Raw genomic sequence first — 24,666 nt, 5'->3', positions numbered from 1 at the left:
CCTCGCAGTCAGCACAGGGCAGCTTCTCTGCCTCAGCCTGGCTGTCTCTCCGCCTGGGAGAGTGATGGAGGTTGCAGATGCTCACTCCACTTCTCAGTCAGGCCCTGACTGCAATGTCGCTCAGACAGTATCTCAGCATCTCTGTGTTTCTGCAGTTTTCCCTGCAGTGTTTCTGTTTCCCCTCCCTCTTTATCTCCCATGCTGGGGCTCTCCTCCGCTCCCTTCCAAGGCTCTGTCCACCTCTTCTCTCCCTGGGCCTGCATGTCAGCATCTCCATCTACCTCTCCGCATCTCTCCTTGTCTTTGCGTATAGTTCAGTACTATCTCCATATCTTTCCATTGCTTCCCCTCCGGTTTCCTCTCATTCTGAGACTCTGTCTCCGCCTCCCTCAACATCTTTCGGTCTCTGCCTCCTCATTTCCCCCATGTCCTCATCTCTGTCCCTCTCCTGCACTCCTCAGACCTTGGTTGGTCCTTGGCCACCACAGCTGTCACCCTGTCGAACTTGGTCTGTTTGCATTCTCAAGGCTCCCTGCAAGCAGGGACTGAGTCCCCAGGACCTAGCACAAGCCCTGATGCCTAAACAGGTTGTCAACAAAGGTTGTTGAATGCACATGACCCTGTGTTTCATTTTTGTTGTCACTTGTCTCTCCCTTCCTTTCACCATGTCCCTCACTGCCTTGGACACTGGGGTCCTTCACTCTGAGTCTCCGTGGCTACTTCTCTTCCTTCGTTAGATCTCCTAAGTGGATCTCCTAAGTGGAACTCTGACTTGCTCTTTATAAGGACCTTGGTTCTTTCCTTGGCTCTGCCCTTGGTAACAGCCCTGTCTCCTTGCCAAGACACGTTTTATGTTACTTCCGGATTTTCTCTCCTGTTTCTGCATCTGTCTCCCTCATTTCTGAACTCAACCTTCCCTCAATCGCACCAGATTCTCCTCACCTCTACCCTCCCTCCTCTTCTCCCCCCACCCCCAAACTGGACCCTAGCCTTGCAGCCTTCCCACCTTAGCCCTGCACCCTCCCCTATAGGGGGCGCATTCGCACCACCAAGGTCTCGCCCCGCCCTCACAAATCCCGACTTTTCCTAGCCACGCCCCTGCCCTAGTCCCGCCTCACAAGCTTAGTCTCTCCAGTAGCCCCGCACCGCCCCAGAGCCGCTTGGCCCCACCCCGGTGCGGCCGCACTCCTATCCTCCCGCCCAGAGGCCGCCACCCGCCCCGCCCCGCCACCGTGCCTCCTCCGCGGGCCCGCGCCGCCTACCTGCCGGGTACCGCTCGTTGACCGGCCAGCTGTCCACCTGCAGGGTGGCGTTGCCGCCGCTTCGAGTGAAGCGCACCACGTGGTATTTGCCGTCGCTTACGATGGCGTTGGGCTCGTCGATGGTAATGTCGTCCGTGCCCACATTAAAGATCACCCCCACGGTGCCCTGGTCCTGGGGACAGGGAGGTGGAGGTCAGCCACCAGAGGGAGCAACCATTCATCCCTTGCAGTGGCTACTCCTGTGGCCACCACTAGCCCAGCTCCGCAGCACTTTACAGCTTTACAAGTCACGTTTCCCAGGTCTCAACCACGGGAGGAGGTGGGCAGGCTCGCTACCCTTCCCCACATGCAAGGGAGTAACCTGAGGCTGGAGGTGGGGGCAGACCCTGTGGGGTGCAGATCCTGAGCCTGGAGCGCCTTAGACTAACCACACCTGTCTCTTGTCTTTTGGTTTGCCCTGGATATTCACAAATATTCATAGAGCACCTACTCTGTGCAAAGGCCACTGGGCCCAGACAGGGGTGATTGGGCCAAGCTGGGGACCAGCTCCGGGTATAGAGGGCAGAGGCCTCCCTAAGGCAAGACCAGCAGAGAAGTCCACAGAAGCTGGCCTCTGCCAGAGGAAGGTCTCTGATCCCCAGCCCCTCCCCAGTCCCCAGCCTCCAGCCTCTCCTCCCCAGTATGCTCTGCACCAGGCAGGCCCCCAGGGTGCTCCCACCCACACCAGGGCATTAGCATGCCTCTCCTGGCAGCCTCTCAGGCCCAAAGTAGGTCAGGCTCTGAGTATGGGGGTGGCCCCTCTGCAGCCATGGGGGTAGAGGTTGGGAGTGTAGACTGTGTGTATGGTGGGATGGACACCAGAAGAGTTGACGGACAAACTATGCTAGACTGACCAAGAAAGGGGATCATGGGGGTGTCGGGGTAGGGACTGGAGCTAGGGGCTGGGGAAGGACAGGCAGAGTACAGACAGGGACGGAGGCCTGGAGAAGGGGAGAAAGAACCTAAGCAATCTCTGAGACCCAGGCCCATGGTACACCCTGCAAAGGCAACCCAGGATCAGCCCAGGAAGAGTTCTGCCTGTGGTGCTAGAGTGAGAGGGAGGGCTTCACTGAACCTAAATCATGCCAGGCCCTGTGTGGGTACTGTACATGCATGCTCTCTTCCCCACACCAACCCGCTGAGGAAGCTCATAGCTCCCCGTTTCATCAAGAAAGAGACTGAGGCTCAACATAGTTAAATAACATCTCAAAATCTTGCAGCTCATGAGAAGGAAGCCCCAGATTTGAACCCCAGCTAGTCTGACTTCAAAGCCAGTGTTCTCTCTCTTTGCCCACCAGCCTAGGAAGACCCTGACTCAAAGAGGTGGGGGTGTGGGATGATCCAAGAGGCTGCTGAGGCCAACCTACCTTCAAGACCAAAGGCATCTAACCAAGCCAATGAAGGCCCACTGGGCACTAAGCCTGAGCCCCTGTTTCATTTCCCTGAACCTCCCAGCAGCACTCCTGAATGCGGTCTCAGCTCTCCTCCCACAGGGAAGAGACACTCACACAGGTTCACTCAGACCCCCTGGCTCACACACTCTCAGGCACCCAGCCCATCATCATAGAAACACACTACACTCTTGGGATCTTCTTGAAAGACTGTCCCATGACCTGGACATGTGGAACATTCAGCTGCCACCTCTTTCCTGCATCTAGCAGAGCCAAGAGGCTTGGTGGCACTGGGGGTGTTGGCAGGGGTGGCTCACAGATGGGGCAAGGGTTAGGGTTTGGCAGAGAGAGTTGGGGGACAAGGTTTGCAGCTGTGGCTCAGAAGACCCATGTCCTATCCCTTCCCACTTGTGGGGTCCAGTTGTCTCCTTCTCAGAACCTGGGAAAACCACATACATATATGCATGCATGCACGCTAACACACACATGCATGCACACAGTCATACATGCATGCAGCCTCTCTCCTCAGATGCAGTAAAGCAGGGAAACTGAGGCTGGGCTTGCCTAAAAAGAGTATTAGCAAGCCCCACCCATCCACCACCCACAGACTGACAACATCCCCAGGGAGACGGGCTGATCATCTGCTCCCCACACACGGGAAGGGAACAGTCGATCCTCCTCGGTACTATTGTTAGTAATAATATCACCCAGAATAGCATCAGCTCCCTGGATTCCTCTGAGGATTTCTCCCCACAGGCTCAGCCCAGGCAGTGATGGTGGTCAAGGAGCACATGCGGTCTGGGAGCCAGGCTGGCAGAGAGCTGGCCAGGGAGCTGGGAGGCAGGACACCTGGGTTTCCTAGGAGGCAGTCAAGCTCAGGGCCCTGCACTCCGGGGGAGAGGCAGCTCCCCAGAGCCTCTCCCAGTGTGAAGTCAGTTGTCACTTCTGTTAAAGTCATTAATTCCTAATTCCCCAATTACCTCATTAGGCGGCGGTGGGGAGAACGCAGCCGCTCCTACAGCAAATAATTATGGGAGTCAAAATTAATTTGGCAAAGTGGAGCGACGCTTTATTAGAAACGTCAAATTGCTTTTCTCTTATTTTGCTGCCGCCTCCCCACTCTCTGAGAGCTGCTACTGACGCTGTAGTGGGAGCTGATGTGTCACCAGGGAAGGAAGGGGTTTGGGGGCTGCCCCCAGGGGGCCTCAGCCCATCTGGTGCCCAACTCGCACCTCATGGCTGGCTCCTCTCATGGCCCCTCACCCTTGCCAGGCCTCTCCACCCTCGGGCAGACTCCCATCTTCCCTGCCCTCTGTAGTACCCGGCACCAGTACTTGTTCCTCCATAGCCTTGCACCAGTAAGGCCTGTGCACAACTGTTGGGAGGGAAAAGGAGGAAATCCCTTCTCCTCACACCCTGATCCCCCTACCTTTTCTCCTCAGTAGGGAGCCCTGTGCCCTAACCTAACAGGCACAGAGGTACACAGTCCTGCCCAGGTAGCTGATCAGAGATGGTCAGGATACTAGCTAACACAGCATGCCCCCTATGTGCTTCACATACGTGATCTCCTTCAACCTCCCAACATCCCTGTGTCCTCTTCCCATGCCACTCCATAGATGGGCAAACTGAGGCTCAGACAGCTGTGGTGACTTGCACAAAGACAGCAAGGAAGTGGCAAGCCATGCAGAGCTTCGCATGAGGGAGAAGAGTGAGAAGGAGAAGCCCTCACTCACAGAGGACACAGGGAAACCCAGTCACATCCCACCACCCAGAAAGGCAACTGAAACAACTGCAAACACCACTCCATGGGGAAATACACATCTATAGATACACTCCATCAGAAATCATGAGACCCAGTCTCTGTCTTCATCCCCCACTGTCACAGCCATCACTCCTGACACACATCACGGTGCATCCAGTCCCACACTGTCGTCTACAGCCACACTGTCTCTCACTTGCCGGGTGCCTCTCACCGTTCTAGATAACTGCCTGTTCTGCTGACACAGGTACAGAACTTCCAGGCCTCTTCTTGGGCCTGACTGCTGTCCTGCTTGCTAGTCCTCCTTCTGCACCCCTTCCTCATCCACTGCCACTTCTACCCCAGCTCTGCTCTGCCTACAGGAAGTCTCCCCTCGTGCTGCTTCCTTCATGCCCTGGTGTTGGGGTGGGGTGGGGTGGGGTGCAGACCTGGGATGCTTAAAAGCTATTGTGTAATGAAGGCCAGTGGCTGCATTCCCAAGCAGATGCGGAGAAATCAAAGCCCAAACAAGCCTCTCCCCTGGCTTCCTCTCTCCCCTTCCAACTAACTATGTCCGGCTGAAAGCCAGGGGCCCCTCACCCAGAGCTTTCCAGCCCACAGAGCCTGGCCAGCCTGCCTGATCCCCACAGCACAGGGGTCCTGGCCAGGGTGAGCATGTGAAATACAGGCAGGGAAACAAGGTGGCTGTTAGGGACCAGAAATGTACAGATGAAGACTGAGGGCAGAGGCTCGGGATTGAGGACTGTGAGGAGGGGTCAGGGGAGAGGCTGAGACCAGAAATGAAATGGAGCAATACCAGAGGTCGTAGGGAAGGGTGTAGGGCAGAGCCAGAGATGGGGGAAAGGGCAGGGAAAGAAAAGGGGCCACTTGCAGACTAGAGTTCAACAGTACTCAAAATGGTGAGTCAAGGAGCTGCATATATGGTAGGAGGCCCAGAGGGAGACCCTGGGAATGAACCAAGGTCAAGGCAGGGAGCAGACACAGGGAGGGGCTAGGGCCACAGGTGGAGCTGAGCAGAGAAAGGCAGAGCAAAGTGGGAGCCGAGGTCAGGGTGGGGATGTGGGGCTGGGCCAAGGGGTTAGTGAGGAGTGAACCTGGCTAGAGAGGCAGTAAGGGAGACAGGGTAAGGGGGCTGCTGGGAGGGCAAAAGGGCAGAATCCAGAGGCAAGATGAAGCTACAAGGGTAGGCTGCCCTGGGGCAGGTAGGTATGAAGGAGGGGCAAGAACAGGTGCAGGACACAGTGGGCTGGCCTAGCTGGTCTAGGAGTGAGCAGGCAGCAGCCTGGGGGAAGTCACAAATGTGGGACACCGCTGAAGGCTGCAGGAGAATGGCCTGGAAGGCCCAGAGAGGCCCTTGACTACTTTTAGGAAGGTCAGAAAACACAGGTGGTCTCGGGGAGTGGGGAGCTGGAGAAATATGAATCAGATGGGAGGGTGGATCTGGGAGTCTTGGTGAATAACTGAGAGAGGGAAGAGTCTCAGAAGCAGAACTTCTTCTTAGCAGGAAGCTCCAGCAATGAAGGAACAGAAGTTCTGAGGATTCCCCATGAGGGAAGACTTGAGGTGTTGATCCTATGGCAATGAAGGGCTGAACTGATTTGGGAGCAGGAAGCTTGGGGTTGAAGGGCTGGGGCCCAGGGTCCTTACGATGTGCAGCTGCAGGTAGTCTCCAAGGCCGGAGGCGCTGTCCACCCGCACCAGCACAGCGCTCCGCTGGTGGGTGCTGAAGCCCACAGCCAGGCGATCCATCCTCGTGCTGGGCCTGTCATTGGGGGGCCACGTATAGGTGATGAGTGCTCCCCCCTTCCCAAAGATGTATGTGGTCCCGGCTGCAGAGAGAAGGAAAGGGAGACAAGAAGAAATGACATCAGGAGGACAAGGTCAGCAGGTCCTCAGGGTTGTGACCAGAGAGGGATGGAACCCCAGGTCTAGATGTGGGACTTCAGCTGTGATACCCACAGCAGCCACCAGCCCCGCCACCCCAGGGAGCAGTTGGCAGGCGGGTGCCTGGGTGAGAGCCTGTGCACGCGCACAGACAGATGTAGCTGCCTCATCAAGAAGTCTAGCTTTAATTACAGCAAAACGGAGAGGTAATAGAGTGACACAGAGAGAGAGCCCAGAGAGAAGCTGCAAGGAGACTGAGAAGACGAGAGTGCTGTGGGCAGGAAAGACCCAGGGGGCCCGGTCCTGACTAGCTCCACTTCTCCCAGGTCTGGCAGAGGTGACAGATCCAAGGTGTGTGCTTCTTTGGGGCCAGAGTTGAGCAGGCACCAAGGAACCCCAGGTGATGGCAGGAAGATGAGCAGAGCTGTGTGCAGCTCTGACTCACAGTCAGAGCTGGTGCCCTCCAACAGCTCCCTGTCCCCACCCCTCTCCTGGCTTGCCCAGGACTCCCTGCTTCCGCCCTCACCCAGGGGACTGCCTGGGTCCCAAAGTAGGAAGGTCCTGGAGCCCTGCCCAGAAAGGAAGAGACAGCCATGGGTTGGGGGGTAGGGGGAGGGGAGACGGGAGATTGACAGCCAGAGAAGGAAGGAGGCAGAGAGACAGATGGACAGAGAAGGACAGAGAGGGGTGTAGGTGAGAGAAACGGGAGAGTGGGAGCCGGAGATGAAGGCTCCCTCTCCCAGCCCTCCCCCACCCCACCCTCTCTCCCCTTCTCCTTCTCTTCTTCGCCAGCCGGCTGCTGGGGGCGGGTGTGAGGTCCCTAACGATCTCAGCCCCAAAATAAACCCCATTAGTCGCCATGTTCCCTCCTGCGGCTGACTGAGCTCTCTGGGGGTGGGGGTGGGGGGCTGGTCACCCAGTTTCCCGGAAAGGAGCCTTGTCTGGGAGGCCTGAAGGACTAGTACTCCACAGCCTGCAGAGAAGGGAAGGGAAGAGAACAATCTTGCATTCTTTAGAATATAAATGGAGCAGATGAGATTCATAAAATGCTTAATTAAATAATTAGCCACTAACGACTCCTCACAAAGCACTTCTTATGGGGAGAGGGGTTCAAGGGAGGACTTAGAGAGGGAGACAGACAGATGAGGCCTAAGGGTAAAAGCCTAGAGGGGGAGAAAAATGTCCGTCTGGGGGTGGGAGAACTCTGGAGTGAGGAACTAGTAGCCTGCGGGGGCAGGAGGGCCTGCAGCACTTCTAAGGAGCAGGCCTTGCCAGCAGCCAAGGTGGTGGCCCAGCTGGTAACATTAGGCCGGGTTCCCTCAGGTACCATGGGGTCTCTCGCCTCAGGGACTTGAACCCCCTTGTAGTTGGGTCAATCAGGTGTGAGGAGCCTCCATCCCAGGGAGCTCCTAGGACCCCAAAGGGGAGGGGCTGCCTGAGTTTCTTGTGAGGAGCCACCATCTGCAGGCCCAGGGAGGGGCTGAGGAGAGAAGGGAAGATTGTTGCCTGGTTCCCAAAGAGGTCTTGAGGCCAGCAGGGGGTTGAGGTTGGGGGAAGCAGGAGCCATAGGTCCCCTTGCTGTTCCTCAGAGCACCCACCATCAACATCTTCCATCTCCCCAGAGTGAGAGGTGACCCCAGGAGGAAGGGCAGGAGGGAAAGAACCATCTGGATGTCTAATAACTGCCATGTCACCTCTGCCTGTTGGCCAGGAAAGCACCCCCAGCAGACAGAGGGGGCTTGGCTTTGCCCTCTCCAGATCCAGGTGTCCTTTCTACCTGAGGGCCCTGGAGGCACAGTGGTGAGCACTGAATCCTCAGGATGGGCCCCCAAGTCAAGGGTGGAGAGTTGGCTGACAGTGGGGTATGCAGTGAGCCCCACCCCCACACCATGTGGTCACCTGCCTGGAAGGGCAGGGCCTGGAGGTGGGTAGCCCAGTAGGCCTCAGCCAGTAACAGTCTTTCCACTCCCAGCACTGCAGTACTCCGGAAAATCGGCTGTTTCCATGACAACCGTAATACCCAGGGTCCTCCTCCCCCCTCCACACAAGCTGCACATCAGAATTTGGGGGGTGGGGTGGGCCAGGGGAGCAGAGATGCTGACCTTCCTCCACACACATTCCTACCCCCACCTCCCTAATCAGAGGCTGCAGCCTCTTCACCCCTGGGCTCCAGGGCCTCCCATTCAGAGAAGGCTTTATTGGGTTTCTTGGTCCCTCAGACCAGGGAAAGAAACCCAGTCTACCTGCAGGCTGCCTCCAAATCCCCCAGGTCTAGGAGAAAAGAGGCCCTTTCTCTTCACTTCCCAGCCCAGATCCCAGACAGCAAGCACATCACCATGGACAGAGCCCTGTCTGTGCCCAGAGAGGGCGGGAGGAAAAAGCCGGCCAAATGCCTCACTGAGCAGTGAGGCAGGAGGGATCAGAGGCGGTGTCCAGCGCCCAAGCCCCCAGGCCCCACACCCACACACAGGCGGCGACGCACCCAGCTGCACACAAAGACCCAGCGTGGAGAGGCAGACCCCCGACAGGAGACGAAGCAGTCAGGAAACATGGCGGTGAAGGCACAAAGACAGACCATGGAAGGCGGCCCCAGGACAGGGACTGGCCAGGCGTGGGACAGGGCGCACGCGTCCCCACTCCCGAGGCCCGTGGCGCACAGGCTGCCCAAGCCCAGACCTCCCCTGGGATTTATCACCCAGCTGTTCTCACACTGCAGCCAGTTTATTATGCTGGGCGGGCCTCTTAAAGCCTAAGGGCGTTTATTACACTGTGGGGGGACGGGGCGGAGAGACTCTTCTTGGGCAGAAGAGGTGAAGGATGAATGGTTTATTGGACTGGGGCAGCAGTAATTACCCAGGGGAGACATTTCTCTCCCAGCACCGCGGCTGCCTCCGGAGCGCAGAAGGCTGGGGTTCGGAGACCGCTGGGCTGGGAGGCGGGGCTTCCGCCAGGCCCCTCCCCAGCCGCGCTCCGGAGGCGCCTCCAGCCTCTCACCCCGGCAAGCTGTCCTTGGCCCTGCCCACGGACTCCCCCAGGGAAGGCACAGCTGCCTTCTAGGAGACACGGAGCCCAAAATAGGGCACCACATCTAGAACCTCTGACAGGCTCCAGAAAGGGTCTGAAAGGCAAGAGGGGCCTGAGTCAAGGCCCAAAAATGTTGCCCAAGGGTGGTGTAGACCAGTTGTTTTTAACCTTCCTAGGAAACCACCAGTGAGCTGAATTGTGCATAACATTTCAGAGAGAACTACACACCTGAAGCCTAAGGCAAGAAAGCCTCTGGCCAAACACAAGATGCCACAGGCCCAGGGTTGGCACCTTCTGCCCACTCCCAATATAGTCTCCTCAATACCTCCTAGACCCAGAAATTCACTGATCCAGTGAAATACTCTAAATGTTCAAGAATCTTCCATGCAGTCCCACACACACCTGCATTCTAGAAAAAAACCAACCAACCATTAATAATGGTTAGCTAACCCAGACCCAAACAACATAATCATCCATGTAGAAAACCACCCATGCAGTGATGCCCCTGTGGTTAAAACTACATGTGCAGAACCTCTGCCTGCCTGTGTCCCTGCAGCATCCGAAGCCATGAAAGAAAACCTTCTGGAAGATCTAGACTTGTGAGAGGATAAAACATCCTGCACAACCCAGAAAAGCCATGGCCCTAGTGCTCACAGCCCACACCAGCGCTTTGTACATGAACCTTTACATCCCAGACGGGGAGATCTCTACTGGTCCAGATCCCTGCGCTCAGCTGTCTCTTGATCTAGGATCCCAGAACACAGTCTTTCAATTGTTAACCCCCTGCTTGGCCATAAACCATCCAGTCAGAAATCCGAGTTAACACACCCTGTTCAGAATCAAAATAAATGCTAGCCCCCTTTATAAGCTGGAGTGATAAACCTGGAACCCATGGAAGCTACTGACTCAGAACTTAGCAGGGATTGACCACTCCATTCCTGGCCAAAGAGTACCAGAAATGAACACGGTGAGGTGGGAGGAACCTCAAGGACTCTGAAACCAGAATTGGGGATCCAGGACCAGGAGAGTGTCGCCCCTGGGCTCAGCTCATTTTTAGGACCCAGGTGTGCCAGTCCTCCCATGCCCCAGACAGACATCAGGTACAGGAGTGGCAATGGGTGTCCGGCAGATAAGGACATTATGTAACAGGAGGGGTTGGGGGGGGATGGCAGGGTAAATGGGGGATGGTGTGAAGAGAAGAGAGGAGAGGACAAGTAGAAACAAAGTGAGACCCCAAAAGAAGGCAAGTGGAGAAGCTGGTGCAGAAAGGAGAGAGGCTGCCTCCCACTGGGGATGCTAGGAAGACACTGGGCAGAGAGGAAGCCTGGCCTGGAAAGGCCTCTTGAGCTGGCCTGGTCCTCTAGCCAAGTGTAGGGTCCCAAAAAGAGCCTGTCTTTTCATCTTTCCCACCATGGTTAATGGTTAATGGGAGCAAAGGTGGAGTTTAGCCAGGACAGGTGGCCTCATCCCTTCTCCTCCTTTCCTTGGGTCCTCATCCTTCCTCTCAGCTGCCCCACCCTTCACAGGTTCCTCCCCCACACCTCCCACCCCCTTCTATCATCATCCTTGAGCACCCTCCAGATGACTCCTCCTGTTTCCACTAGGCACTGGTCCTCTTTCTCCTCTGCGCAGCAAAGAGGTGGCTGTCTCCGAGGCAATCCCAAGGCCAACATTCCATACCCTGTCCCCCATACTCTTCTGGCCACTTTCACTCCCTCTGTCCAGCTTTTGCTCCTTCACAGAATCTTTCTTGGGCACTCTGGCTCCCAGGCCCTCCTTTCTACCTGCTCAGGGTCCCTCAGCCAGTTCCTCTCTCCTACACCTTCCTCTTCCACACTCTCTTCATCCTGCAAAATCCCCCAGTATCCCTGACTTCCTTTACCTGTCTCACTCCTTCATGTTTTGTCTCACTGCCCAGAAAGACCATGGCCTATCTGGGCACCTTTGGGGGCAACACTGGGCCTCGAGGGAGCCAGAAGGAGACAATGAAAGAGGGAGGAAGGTAACAAAGAGCCAGAGAGTTCCTGCGGAGGGGGAGGGAGTTAAGGTCCAGGAGCAAGGGTTTGGGTGGGGTCGTGGAAGAAGAGAAGGAAACTGAAGAGTGTTGCCTGAGAGGAGCCAGGTGGGACAGAGATAAGATGAGGCAAACTGTGTTGGGGATGAGAGAATAAAAGAATGGAGTAAAGAGTTTGAAGGAAGTGCTCCAGAGAAATTGGATGAAGAGAAAACGGAAGCATGAAAAGGGAGATAGATAAAGTAGGAAAAAAGGAAGAAGACCAGCAAATGAGCAGAAAGATTGGAGGTGATATGGTGGCACAACTGGGAAGCAAAGATGGACTGGCATGGAGCAAGAATGGGAAGGCAACCAGGGTCACAGATGGGAAGGGCGCAAAATACAGGAATGGAAGATGATGGAGGAACAAAAATGGAGTAAAGAATGAGAGGGGATGGAGAGACAGAAACAGGAAGTGATGAGGGCATAAGGATAGGAAGGGAGAGAAGTGCAAAAATGGGAGGCCACCTGGGTACAGAGAACTGATGAAGACACAGCGATGAGAGGGAATGGGAGCATGGAGGTGTCAGAGAACCCCGATGGGAGGTGATGAACATGGAAGGTGAGGAGAGAGGGGCACAGAGGGGAGAGGACATGGATAGGAGGACAGATATGTGAGGTGTTGAGAGCACAGGGATGGGATGAGATGGGATGGGATGGGATGGAGGCACAGAAATGGGAGGTGAGAGAGGTACAGAGATGGAGGTAATGGGGCTACCCTCTGAAAGGTAATGACAAGGTGCAGAGATGGGAAGTGATGAGTAGACTAAAATGGGACGTGAGGAGGTCCCGGGATGCAAGTGACAGAAGCTCTGAGATGGAATGTGGAGGGACTGAGGTGGAAAGTGATGGGCTGAAACAAGCTGAAATAAAATGTAAAGAGGGCTGGACATAGAAGGTAATGGGGAGGACAGAGCTTGGGAGTGATGGGGGCACAGAGTATGGAGGACAGAGATGGAAGGTGACAGGTACAGAGGTGAGAAGAGATGGCATGGAGAGAATCTTAGGGGTCTAAGATATGAAGTAATGGGGGGCCTGAGATGGGGCTGAGGAAGGATGGAAATGAGAAGGTGATGGAGTCTGAGAAGGAAGGTGTAGTTTTTCAATGGATGGTTATGAGGGGCAGAGATAGGAGGTGATTGTAAGTGGACAGTGATAGAGAACTGACACAGGAGGGGAAGCCTGGAAACGGGAAGTGCTGGGCCTACAGAAGTGAGATGCTGGGGGTCAGAGGTAGAGATAGAGCAGAGATGAGGGGACATGGAGGGGAGACACTAGAGATGAGGGGAAGGAGGATGGGAGAATGGTGAGACAGTGGAGTGAGTTGGGAGGTAATGGAAGGCCAGTCGTGAGAAAAGAAGGGAAGGTTGTTGGAGGGATGGAGGTAAAACAGAGACATACATGAAGAGGTCAAGGAGGAAGAGATATGTCAGAGGCAGAGATGACAGATGTGACAGAGGTGGGAGGGAGGTGAAGGGGGAGAGATGACAGACCAGCAATGGAAGGGTGAGGGTGAGGCAGAGGTGGAGGCAAGACAGATGGAGAGATGATAAGGGGCCGAGATGGAGGAGGTGATGCGGAAGAGAAATGGAAGGCAGAGCTGCAGGGAGAGGATGAAAGGACAGACAGGGCAGGGAGGGTAAGGAAGTAGAAGGAGATAATGAACCAGACCTAGGGGTAAGCAGGTTTAGGTGAGGCGAGGAAGCAAAGTGCTGAAGACAGAGATGAGGGTGATGGGGGAGAGGAGAGATGGAGGCAAGGGTGGGGCTGAGATGATGGGAGCTGGAGATTGGAGGTGAAGGGGCTCCGGGACGCAAAGCAGAGGGGCCGGACTCGGCGTGCACAGCTGGGGTGGGGCCCACGGGGGCCCGGCTGCGCACACGGGAAGCCCCCCCGCCCCGGGGGCCAACCGGGTGGCCGGCATCGACAGTGCCACTTACCGTGGCCGCCGCGGGTGAGGAAGGGCATGCGGTTGATGGCGATGGGCACGGTGCCGTGCTTGCTGTGGAAGTGGTGGACGTGGTGGGTGGTGCTGAGGCTGGAGGAGACCCGGGCCCCCTCGGCCGCCCCCAGCAGCAGCAGCAGCAGCGGCAACAGCGGCAGCAGAGGTGGTGGCGGCGGCGGCGGCGGTGGCGGCAGCGGCAGGGGCCCAGCCAGGGCGGGGGGGCGGCGCGGGCACCCCCCCGGCCCGCTCCCCCCGGGGGGCATTTCGGCCCGGGGGCAACCGCCTCACAGCCCCATGGCCGGGGGCGGGGACGCGGGGCTGCGCAGCCCCGCGAAGCCCCCCTCCGGCTCCGAGCTCCGGGAGCGGGGTAGGGATGAAGCGGAGGTAAACCAGGGCCCAAGCCTCGGTCCGGAGCCAATAAAATCAACTGGATCCCGCCAGGAAATCGGGGGTCCGCGGAGCGGCAACACCAAGGTCCAGGACGCCTGGGTCCATCGCGAGGAGCTAGGGGTCTCTCTGCATCCCGGCGGGGTCGGAGCGGCGCAGAGGGCCGTCAGAAACCCGGGGGAGCGCCCGGGGGAGGGGGCATGGTGCCGAGTGGAGAGGGAGGGGAGCGCGGGGGCCAAGCAGGGAGGGGAGAGCGAGGGAAATCCTGCGGAAAAACCGAGCCGGGGAGGAGGGCGGTGCGGGCTGGAGGAGAGAAGAGGGACGGAGGCCTGGTTCTCCCGAAAGCAGGAGACCGACGGCGACTAGGGCCGGCGAGCTGCTGCTGCCGCTGCCGCCCGACGGAGGCCGGGGGAAAGGAGGGAGCGGCCGGGGGAAGGGGGGCGGGAGAAGGGGGAAGGGAAGCAAATCCGGGTGAGGGGGGAATGAAGGGATAGGAGAGGAGGGGAGAGGAGAGGAGGGGAGTGGGGCTGAGCAGAGGAAAGGCGCGAGCCTGCGAGATTCCGGCGGAGAGATGGAGGCAGCGGAGTGTTGCTGCAGAGGCTGAGAGGGCTGGAAGGGAGAGGGAGGGAGGGAGAGAGGGAGAAAGAGAGGGAGGGAGGGAAGGAGAGCGGAGAGGGGAGGGGAAGCGCGGGAGGAGGAGGGGGCAGGGCAGAGGGACCAGAGCGGCTCCCGATCTGCGGGCGGCGCTGGGCAGCTCCGCCGCACAGCACCTGGCTAGCCCGCTCGCCGCTCGCCTCTCCTCTGCGCGCGCCCGCCCCTCCCCCGCGCCTGGACGCGCGCGCTCCTCCTGCACCCCCCTCCTCGAGAAGGGACCCTGCTGAATAATGGAACGGGATTGAGGCTAGCAAGAGAGGCCACTTTCTTCCTCCCCGCCCACCCCACCTGGATGAACCCCAATAATGCTCTCTGGCACAGCCTGCTGAGATGCCGCAGCGGCCACCTCTGCACGCACCCCTCAGAACGTACATGCACACTGAGATGTGTACCGGCTTGGGTATGGAAACATCCACGTGCCCATACGGGCACAGTGTGCGGGCAGGCACACAGGCTCAGACATATACATGCATGCATGTGCTCACAAACATGGGCACACCAACTCACTCTCAGGGGAGCATGTACACATGCTCACCGGGCATACACGCGTGCACACACACGTTTGATCACAGGCCATGAATGGCCAGCATACACACAGACACCCCTGCCCTCCAAGCTCACCCTCCAAAATAGGGTCCACAGCATACAGTGCACCCAGAGCCTTTGAGGTACTCAGGAGTAAGGCATGCCACACACATACAGCTCCCCACCACCTCCCCAAAAGGCTGCTCCCCCAGCCCCCTGCACAAGCCTCTCCTGGACTCCTCCAATCCTTCCTCTCCATTCCCACTGCCCCTCCCCTGGCTCCAACCTCTCTCTCCATGGTGGGGTCTAGAGGACACCTGCCCACGGAGTGTCCCACTTAGGACAAAACCCTTCCTGGGCCACATATGTCAAGCTGAGGAAACCACTTCTCCTTCAGGATGCCCTCCAATTGGGATCTGTCCCCCAAACTTTTGGACGCCTCTGGAAAGCACCTGTGGCCCCAGAGGTAAGCACAGAGACTCCTTTCCCATCACCCGGTATGCACCAACCTGCTTGGACAGCGGAGAGGCTGGGAAGGCAGAGGGTAGAGGAGAAGGGAAAGGAGAGAGGTGGAGAGGGCACCTGGGGGAGCTGAAGAAACAGTGCAGCAGAGTGAGGAGGAGGGCTGGATAAGGAAAGGACAGGAGGCAGGGGTGGGTGAAGTGAGAAAGGGGAGGGGCTGGAGAGAGCTGGCTCCTGCTTATTGATTCTGAACTCCATTTGGGAGTAAAAACTGTCACCATGGGCCCCATGTGCCACCCCCAGTTCCAGGATGTAATCAGGACCCAGGACATCTCCCCAGTGCTGCTGCCAGTCCTCCACCCCTACTACATGCCAGGGCTGGATTTGGACCCCAGGCCTTTAGAAGTGAAGAAAGCGGTCCTCAGAGGCACCCAGAGGAGGCTTCCGGTGGTGCAGTGCTAGAGAAGAGACTGCAGGCCAGGAGCAGGGCTGGGGCCCCCAGAGGCCACGTCCCCCTGACCTCTCTATCCCGTTCTTGGGCCCCTGGATCTGGAATATAGACTGACACAGCTCTGAGCAGGCAAAAAATTTATGGTCCCACAGGGAGGGAGGGAAGAGCTGGTGGCGAGAGGAGAGGAAGGGAAACCGCCTAGAGGCCAATCAATACCAGTGAGTGGGAACTGGAGAAAGATGGGGGTGGAGGGCAAGGTTGAGAAGGGAGGGGGAGACATAGAGGGTAAAAAAGAAGGGAGAGACAGAGGTGTGCAAGAGATCAATAGAGGCTGCAGAGATGAACAGAGACAGGGAGGCAGAGATGGTAAGGAACTGACTGCCAGGAGAGGCAGGAGACAGGCTCTGAAAGACAGAGGAGCAAGCAAGCCTGATGGGAACACCTCAGTCCCAAATCTCAGGCCTGGGAAGTGTCTCCTTTTAGCCACCCTTTCTCATTTCATATTCTCTTTTTCATTCACTGTCCACTTTCCTCCATCATATCTTTTCTCTCCTGTCTTCCCAAAGGAGATACTCATAAGCCTTAAAGGAACACAAAGTTCACTGCACCCCCAGGAGTAGCCCCCATGTCACAAATGGAGAAATTGAGGTGGTGGGGAAAAGTTGTTCTGCAGGTGTGACCTCTCCTCACCCTAGTCTCTTCCCCACCAGAGAGCTCCACCCCACAGCCCCACCCTTCAGAGGACAGGACCTGCTCCTTCCACCTTTGCCATTTCCACCCTCCTTCCTCTCTTGAGACCAAGGCCTGCCTGTGCCCCCAGGGCCTCCCAGGGGTGAAGGCAGAGCTAACTGAACAGGTCTCTCTGCTGGGTTCCAGCTTGACCTTATATATCACAGGGCCCCAAGAAGACGTGCCATAGAAAGAGAGCATGAAAAACCAGAGACAAGCTAGGAAGGAGGAGTAGCCCTGGGAGAAGAGAGGATTGGGCCCCACTCCCAAGATTCCTGCCCTGCCCTCCAGGGGTGATCTCAGCATTACCCCAGAGCCAGAGCTCAGAGCAGCAACACACTAAGCCCTGTGTGGCCCCCAGGTTGCACCCACCTTGTCTTAGCTCCACAGCTTTGCAGAGGCCAGTGCTTGGGGATGGTGACGCCTCCCAAGATGCGCCCAGCTCCCCAGCCCCAACTCTCCCTCCCTCCCACCAGCCTGGAACCCAAAGAAGTTGCTCTTCCCATCCCTGCTGAAAGGTGGCACAACCCCCACTTCCCATCCATCTCATGCCCCCTTTTCAGAAGGCTCCACTGTGTGGGAGTGAAGCAGTGGCGACGGGCAGCAGCGCTTCGTGATCCTGATTTCTTCCACCCCAGGCAAGAAGTGCCCACCATGGGTACCACCACCACTCCCCTGGGGACTAAATGAGCAGCAGGAAGTGACAAACAGGCGCACCTAAGTTCCAGCCGAGCTCTACCATCGACCCTCTATGACTTGGGGTGAGTAACTGCCTCTTACTGAGGCCTGGGTTTCCTTATGAGTTAAACACAAAGCCCACTGCCTTCTCTGAAGATCAAATTAAAAGGGCTTTGTAAGCTGCAAAACATGAAACTATTAGTGGGGACTGTTACCATTAAGCAACGAAGTTACCATTGTCTCCAGATCTGTGCAAAGCTAAGTTAGCTGGAGGGGAAGAGGTCCAGCCACAGCCAGGTCTCCATGCCTTGGCATTCAGGGCTGGAACACCCTCAACTGGCCATTGTCTGGAGGCTTTAGAAGGCACAGAGAGCAGCAGGTCAGGTGAGGAAAATCTTGGGGGACAGAGTGGGGATGTGGTGGTACCCAAGGGCTGGACATGCCTAAGAACACAAGGAAAGCACTGAGGGAGATGGGGTAGACATTTTTTCAAAGAGGAAAGAAAAACTAACACCACCCAAGAGCCCCTGGACCCAGGAGGTTTCTCCCGTAAGAAACTCAGGACTCATGCCCAGGTGACGAAGGTCCAGCAGTGTGGTATGGAGGCAAAGGCACTGACTGGGGTCTCACCCCACATCTGCTATGAACTACTTCCAGAAATCAACTGTCCCTCTCCAGTCGTATTCCATGTCTGTAAAATGGAGATGCTCTGTGATGTGTGTGTGTGTGTGTGTGTGTGTGTGTGTGTGCATGTGTGCATCTGTGTGTTTCTTCCCAGGCAGCTGACTTTTCTGCTTGGTCTCTCAGCAGGACCCCAGGGAAGATGATTTAAGCGATGCTGAGGAGGCTGCACTCTGCCCACCCACTCCAGCCCAATCATCCAAGGGAAACGCCAAAGCTACCCCACAGAGTAGAAGGTTGCCTCTCCGCCATTCTTGCCTCAGCTGCCCTCCCTCTGCAGGGCTCTAACCAGCTGCTGGCCACCAACCGCTAGGGACTGGGAGCTGCTACTGAACCTGCCCTCTCTGGGGAGGGGCCTCAAACAGAATGCAAGTTGGCAAGCAAATGTCCAGCCTGGGAGGAAAAGAACCAAGCAAAGACAGTAGGGAGTGACATTGTAGCTCAAGGGGACAAACTGCAGCTGGGATGCTTGGGGAAGAAAGAGGAGCCCATTCCAGGCAAACCAGCTGTCCAGCAGCCTAGCCTCCTGGGAGCCTCCAAAGCCTGTCCTCTGGGATGTGGTCCTGCTCTCAGCAGGAAATAACAGATTCCCACTTCATGCCCTGAGGGCATCTAAGGGAGTGCAGGTTGTTAACAGCCCCCCTCCCTGTGCAATAGTGTGTCTGTGTGAGATACAAATACATGTAAGGCCATCACCAAAACCACACAGGACGGCAGCAAGTTCACCCCACTGAGGCCAACACCTTTGGTTCTGGGTGAAGGGAGCAGGGTCCCATCAGCTGAGAACAAGGAGGAGAGGCTATCTATCAGTGGGCCCCTCCAGAGCTTCAGGCAGCAGCAATCCTGCACAGTCCCAGGAGAAAGACCCTATGAGGGGACAGCAGGCCGCAGCTCCCCTGGGACTCTGCAGACAAGGGATGAGAAGGAAGCAAGCAACACAGCTCCTGAGTGCTCAGAGGCCCTCTTTCCTCCCTGGCAGCCCCTACAGCTGGGAATGGACCCTGGTCTCCCCAAACCATCCCCAGCCCTCCCAGGCACTCACGATCATTGCAGACAGGGCCTCCATAGGAAGTCATGGTGCAGTCGCAGGTGAAGCCATCCCACTGCTGCAAGCAGACGCCCTGGTTGGCACAGGACTCTTCAGTGCAGGTGGTGCTGGGGCCTGGAAGGGGCAGGAGAAAGGAACACCCCTGGCTCAGCCAAGCCCCCTCTCTCCCCAGGAGGTGTGGAAGCTTCAGAGTCAGGAGGAGAGGTCCTACTCTGAGTTCTGCCTGGCTGAAAGGGCCAAGTACTGATGAGAGGGATTGGGGCGGGCGGGTCAGGTCTGTGACGCTTGGCCTTGGACTGTGACAAGGGGCCAGGGTGTGAGACAACAGGGAGGGCAAGTGACCCTTCACACACCTGTATCCCTGCCCCAGAACTGTGGGGGCAAACTCCCATAGGCCTGAGAAGGAAGGCCCCTTTGCAGAGCAGAGGCTACCTGCCCTGGTCTGCCTCTGCAGCTGGCGGTCCTGTAGCCAGTAGGGCCACGCCTCACTCCTCCACCCTCCACTCACCATCACAGCCCCTCTCCACCTGCCCAATGCGGTGCAGGGCGTCGGCGATGAGGTCTGGGAGGCGTCCGTTGAGGTCCACTGAGGCCAGGCAGCCCTGAAAGCCATCCCGGGAGGCCACCAGCTTGGGCAGGTTGCTGAACATATTCTTGCTCAGACCGCCAATGTACAACTCCCCTGAAAAGGGAGTGGGGTCAACCAAGGCATCCAGGTTCCCATTCCCTTCCCAAGACAATGGCATCTGGCTGTCAGGTCCTCCCAGCCCTCTCGGGCTCTCTGCGTTCCATCCCAGATTCCAGGTCCCTAACAGAGATCCAGAGACCTGCACAACCCGCACCCCCCCGACACCTCTTCCTTCTCCACTTTGCCATCTGCCTGCTCCCCTCCCAGAGAAGCCCAGATGCCTGGGAGAGTGGGGGCTGGGGGACAGCTGGAGGAACCTGCTCTGTGCTCTCTCCCACACATTTGATTCCAGTTCCGGCCCGTAATCAGGGCCTTTCATAGATGCGCAGCCCAATCCCCTCCACCCCCATTCCCTCCCTCCCAGTTTCCCATTCCCAGAACTCATTCAAGCCTTTCCCAACTCTTGGGCTGTCTCCTAGGGAGTTCAAAGCCCAGCTCCCTTCCCCCAACAACTAGGGCTTGGCCTTGGGACTCTGGGAAGTTCTCCGCAACACCTGATCCCCTGCCATAGAGCCTAACCCCTGGAAGCCCTGGCCAGCCCACAGCTGAGCTTCAGTCAAGACACTGGTCAGTCTGCTGCCCTGGCCACAGGCTCAGTACAACACAAGACCCGCCAAGATAACCCCTGGGTTTGCTGGCACTTTGGATTCTCTGTGACACATCGCCCCCTTCTGAGAGCAAGGGGAATTCACAGCACTATGTCGGGAGAGCTGACAGATCTCAGATTTGGGGGAGTGGGGCAGTTAATTCCATGGTCTCTGAGGACCCTCCCCAAGCTCTGACAGTTTGAGTCAGGCTGACGCCCAGGGGTTCCTATGGGGCTGAGGGCTACTTTGGGCATGTGCAAGAAGTAGATCACATTGCCCTCAGTAGGCTTTGGAGAAGCTGCATCTTTCCTGTCCCCATGCTCAGGCCTTAGCTCACCCTCCTCTTCCCTGATCTCTCAGTTCACCCATTCTGGGGGCAGTCAATGACCGCTTCAATGACCACTGAAGAGGCCCTGGGGAATGTGGCACCCTGATGTGACCCTGGGCACACCAGGGAAGCCTACGTCCAAAATATCCCTAAGCTAGCCCAGCCAATGCCCAAGACAGGTGACTTCGGGGACTCTAGCTCCTGCTACGTCCTCCGCCCCATATTGTCTACCTTACCCAGGAGGATGCTAAGCTCCCTATTCTCACTCCAGCCCTCAACCAACATAGGCTTCTCAACCTTGGAGGCCCAGGAGGTCCTTGGAGGGCCTGGGCTACCTACTCCTAGCTCTGAAATGAGGCCACCAAGCACCCTGTGAGATGCATCCTGCAACCAAGCATTCAGTGGTGAGATGCAGACTCGCAAGAGAGCCAAGCAGAACTTGGACAGGAAAATGTCAGGCTGGACATAGTGGAGACAGGGAAAGAGAGGTAGAAACTAGGGGCAGGGAACCGAGGGAAGCAGCATCCCAGGAATGGGTACTCTCACTGGGGTGAGGGGTATCTGGGCTAGGGCCAGGCCTTTTCCAGAGGCCCCAGCCCCACCTTTGAGATCGAGGTTTCGGGCGCCATTGGAGTGCTGCGTGACAGTGCGGGAGTCAATCTTGAGCGTGTGCACGTTGCCTGGGTCCCTGGACACCACCACGTTGTGCCACTGGTTGTCATTGACTGGTTTGTCTGAGTTCCCCTTCATCAAGGACGGGCCATTCCCCAGGTCAAACACGTAGTGGATGTACCTGCCCCACAGTAGGGAGGAGACACGGGGTCAGGGTGGGGGTGAGGCTGGGAAGGTGGGGTGAGGAGAAGCTATGGCTGGCAGGGGTCCTAGGTGCCATGGAAAGAAGGGATTGAGAGGGAGACCCCAGAAGAGAGGGACCAAAACCAATGGCAAGAGTGCTATGGTGTGAGGTCCTGTTATGGGAAGAATGTAAGGAAGGAAGGCCACCAAGGAGCTGGCTCTTGTGACACAAGCTCAGAAGAGGAGCTAGAGGGGAGAGGTTTGTGGGCCAGCAGGGTCCTCTGGAGGCAGGGACTGGGCTGCTCTGGGGTGGGGTCCCCTAAGGCAACAGAGGGGCAAGACTGACTTCTGCCTGTAGAGAAGATGACAGTGGACAGAGAACAGATATAACTGGGAACTCTGGCAAGAAAGCAGCTGGGGCGTCAGCAGAGTGGAAGAGGGCGTGCTTCTCCATCTTGGCTGAAGAGGGAGCCTCTCAACTTATGGCTGGGGACCTGAATCTTGACTTGTGATCTGGGGGGATCGGACACCTCAGCCAGTAGCTGGGGGAGCTATATGTGGTTCAGCAGGGGGAGGGGGCCACTTCCTTGACAGCCGTGCAATGCCCAGCCCCTCACCCCTTGACCAGTTCGATGACAATGAAGTCATTGCCGTTGCCCGAGTTGAACAGGAGAAGCCCATCAGGGGCCGTGGTCTTGAACTGGAAGAAGAGGTGCATGGAAGCATAGGCTTGGAGCGTAGCAAGGGCCAGGTAGCTGCTGCGACTCTTGAAAGTGACGGGATCGGCCACGATGGCACGCAGGCCAAAGCGAGCATTGAGCTCGCAGTAGGTGATGTCACCATCCTTGCACTGGTCCATGTAGGGCTGGCCGTTGAACACCAGCCCACTCAGGTGCCCGATGAAGTTGGAGGGCACCACGGAGATAAACCGCCGCTCTGTCATGATGCCCGTCTCAATGTTGTGGAACTCCAGCCGAGTATGGGCTCCTGCCATCTGTCCTGCTCAGGACAGGAGACCAAGATGAGGGGGACGGCTTTGGGGCAGGGCTGGGGCTTGGGTTCCCAGGAGTCCCCCCCTCCACAGGAGGGCCACCCATGAGTGACATCCGCAGAGATGTCCTCAGCTAGGCACTAGCAGTCAGCACAGCTCCAAGAGGAGTGGCAGGACTCGCCAGTCAAGAGCCAACAGGCTGCCAGGGGAATGCTGCCTGCAGGGAGTTGAAATCGTTCCTGGGGTCCCGATGCCCATAATATTCACCCTGAAGGAGAAATGGCAGAGGCAGCTCGCCAGAACACCGCCCTAGGAACGGCAGCCCAGGCAGTGGTCACCAAGTACAACAGGGCCAAGCATAGGTCACTGGAGATGTGTCCACCTCCCTGGGCCCAGACCACCTACCCTCCACAGTCACGTTGTCCACAGACAGCTGCAGGCTCTTGCCACGCCGGACCACCCTCACCGTGTGCCACTCATTGTCATTGAGCTTGTGCCCCGCAAACAGCGTCTCGGGGCCTTTACCTGCGGCACCAAGGGGGGAGTGAGTAGGGCACCTATACATGCTCACAGCTGACTTTCTATATCACCTTGGACACACAGATAGCCTCCCCACCCCCGCACATGCCACATATGAACACATACATGACCAATGGCTCATATTTGGCCATACAACACACTCATGAATACAAGTACACACACTCATGGCCTCCCATCACAGCTGGAGTCCATGCACACGCAGAGCTTTTATATCCCAGTCATACATCCACTCTCAGTACTGCCCTTTGTGTGACTTCAGGAGGTGCCACGCACATAGAATATTAAACAAATGATGCCTCTAGAGTACCCTGAGGCCCTGCACACAGACACCCACACCTATGACCAACATACTCTTCCCCCAGATTGCTAAGGGCCTTCAGTGAGTGTGGCCAGAAGCTGTATTCCCAGTGTATAAACACAGACCTAAAACTTTCAAAACTTCACAGTACCCAAATGTAAATGCGAGCCCACAGCTTCAGCCTCCACGCACATACCAGCTCCTCCATCTACAACGGGACCCAATGGGACCTTTCTACATACACATGCCTGGTTAACGTCACACACCAGCTCACACCACCATATGTACTGCCCATAAATATGCAGGATGGCCAGAGAGGGGAAGGTTCTAGTTCTTAGGAATTATGGCCATTTATTCAAGACCAGGCTTATCAGCTTCCAGAGTCTAAAACAAAACATACTTATCTTTCAAATGCTGCTGGACTTTGTAGCACTCCCTGGTCATCCCCGGGCCCCCCAGTGCTCACTCCAGCACACACACAGCATGCCACGCACACATGAAGAGCAGGGTGCCCGTGCCCAGCACACACAGTCTCTGTGCCTGGGCCTACCACGTGCATGTGCTCGCCCACGTGACCCCAAGCCACACCATGCAGAAACACCCTGAGACAGAGCATTGAGCCCAGGCGCACTGGGATGTCTGGAGATGTCCACATGCTCACTCTCCATCTCACCCCTGCTGAGAGCCCTCACTGTCACCACAGAAAGAGCCCCCATTTGGCAGAAATTCACCCCAGTTGACACAGGAACTGAGGAGAGCTCCCTTCCCACTCTCATCCTCTTTCCCGCATACCTCGCCTTCCCCCTTGTGGCCAACTCTGGAGATGCAGCAGCTTATTCCAGCCCCTCTCAGGCTCCTGCCTGCCAGCCCTTAGGACCTCAGAGCATCCCGCCACAGGTGCTACCCAAGTCTCTGCCCCAGTCCTTGATTTCTACCTCCTCCCCACCCTCTTGCTGACTTGGGCAAAGGGTGTTCTTGTCTCTTCCTTCCTAGACCCAGTGAACATCCTGACTGCAGGCCCTCCCCCAGCTCTCCTTGGCTCTGCTTCATTTGGTCCCTCCTGCCTTCCACAACCACCCAACTCCACCCCACTGCCTGCATCCCTCCCCACACCCAAGGCCCAACCACCACTCGAGCCAGCAATCACAGCTTCTCTTCCTCCCGGCCTCCCTCCCTAAATCCCAGCATCCAGCATCCCAGTCCCCTTGGGTCTCTGCAGAAGAAGAGGGAAGCCACTTACTGGGTGCGCAGCCGACGCGCAGGCAGTCTGGGGGGGCCATGGGGCGGGCAGAGGGGAAGGGGAGACAAAAAGGTAAAACAGGTTTTTTTTTTTTTTTTACATCCTTCACAGGGAGGGGTGTCTGCGGGCAGGGTTCCCCCCAGGGCCACTTTCCGGGGACCACGCGTGCCCAGGTGCCCTCTTCCCTTCCTCAGTTAGACCCCTGTCCCTCCTGCCCCCAAGAGGGC

At 57.1% G+C, this 24,666-nt stretch overlaps 1 protein-coding gene and 1 long non-coding RNA gene across 18 annotated transcripts in view; one reads left to right on the top strand and one right to left on the bottom strand.

The window, feature by feature from the left end:
• The window catches only part of NRXN2 (neurexin 2), a 117,112-nt gene that overhangs the window by 22,856 nt on the left and 69,590 nt on the right, over window positions 1-24,666 (bottom strand). For 9 of the 16 annotated variants that reach the window (XM_073014973.1, XM_073014978.1, XM_073014975.1 and 6 more), the window contains 8 exons: window positions 24,440-24,466; window positions 22,767-22,886; window positions 21,988-22,369; window positions 21,178-21,368; window positions 19,481-19,654; window positions 18,967-19,086; window positions 6,099-6,280; window positions 1,263-1,434 (listed from right to left, as the gene is read on the bottom strand). In XM_073014973.1, coding sequence (XP_072871074.1) covers window positions 1,263-1,434; window positions 6,099-6,280; window positions 18,967-19,086; window positions 19,481-19,654; window positions 21,178-21,368; window positions 21,988-22,369; window positions 22,767-22,886; window positions 24,440-24,466 — 1,368 coding nt within the window. Of the gene's footprint in view, window positions 1-1,262; window positions 1,435-6,098; window positions 6,281-13,352; window positions 14,374-18,966; window positions 19,087-19,480; window positions 19,655-21,177; window positions 21,369-21,987; window positions 22,370-22,766; window positions 22,887-24,439; window positions 24,467-24,666 lie in introns of those variants that run through there. The other 7 variants (XM_073014969.1, XM_073014960.1, XM_073014966.1 and 4 more) reach the window with 5 other exon arrangements.
• Window positions 14,527-19,206, top strand: LOC103233180 (uncharacterized). Of its 2 annotated transcripts, none has more exons than XR_012092886.1 (4): window positions 14,527-15,389; window positions 16,403-16,487; window positions 17,129-17,326; window positions 18,054-19,206. It is a non-coding gene; the product is annotated as an uncharacterized lncRNA (long non-coding RNA). The 2 variants fall into 2 exon arrangements; XR_005240579.2 differs by having other exon boundaries at window positions 18,051-19,206.

This window comes from Chlorocebus sabaeus, chromosome 1, assembly GCF_047675955.1.
Source record: "Chlorocebus sabaeus isolate Y175 chromosome 1, mChlSab1.0.hap1, whole genome shotgun sequence".
NCBI classification, from domain to species: domain Eukaryota; kingdom Metazoa; phylum Chordata; class Mammalia; order Primates; family Cercopithecidae; genus Chlorocebus; species Chlorocebus sabaeus.
Note: the sequence above shows the minus strand (reverse complement) of the source record. Positions and strands in the feature narration are given on the sequence as shown.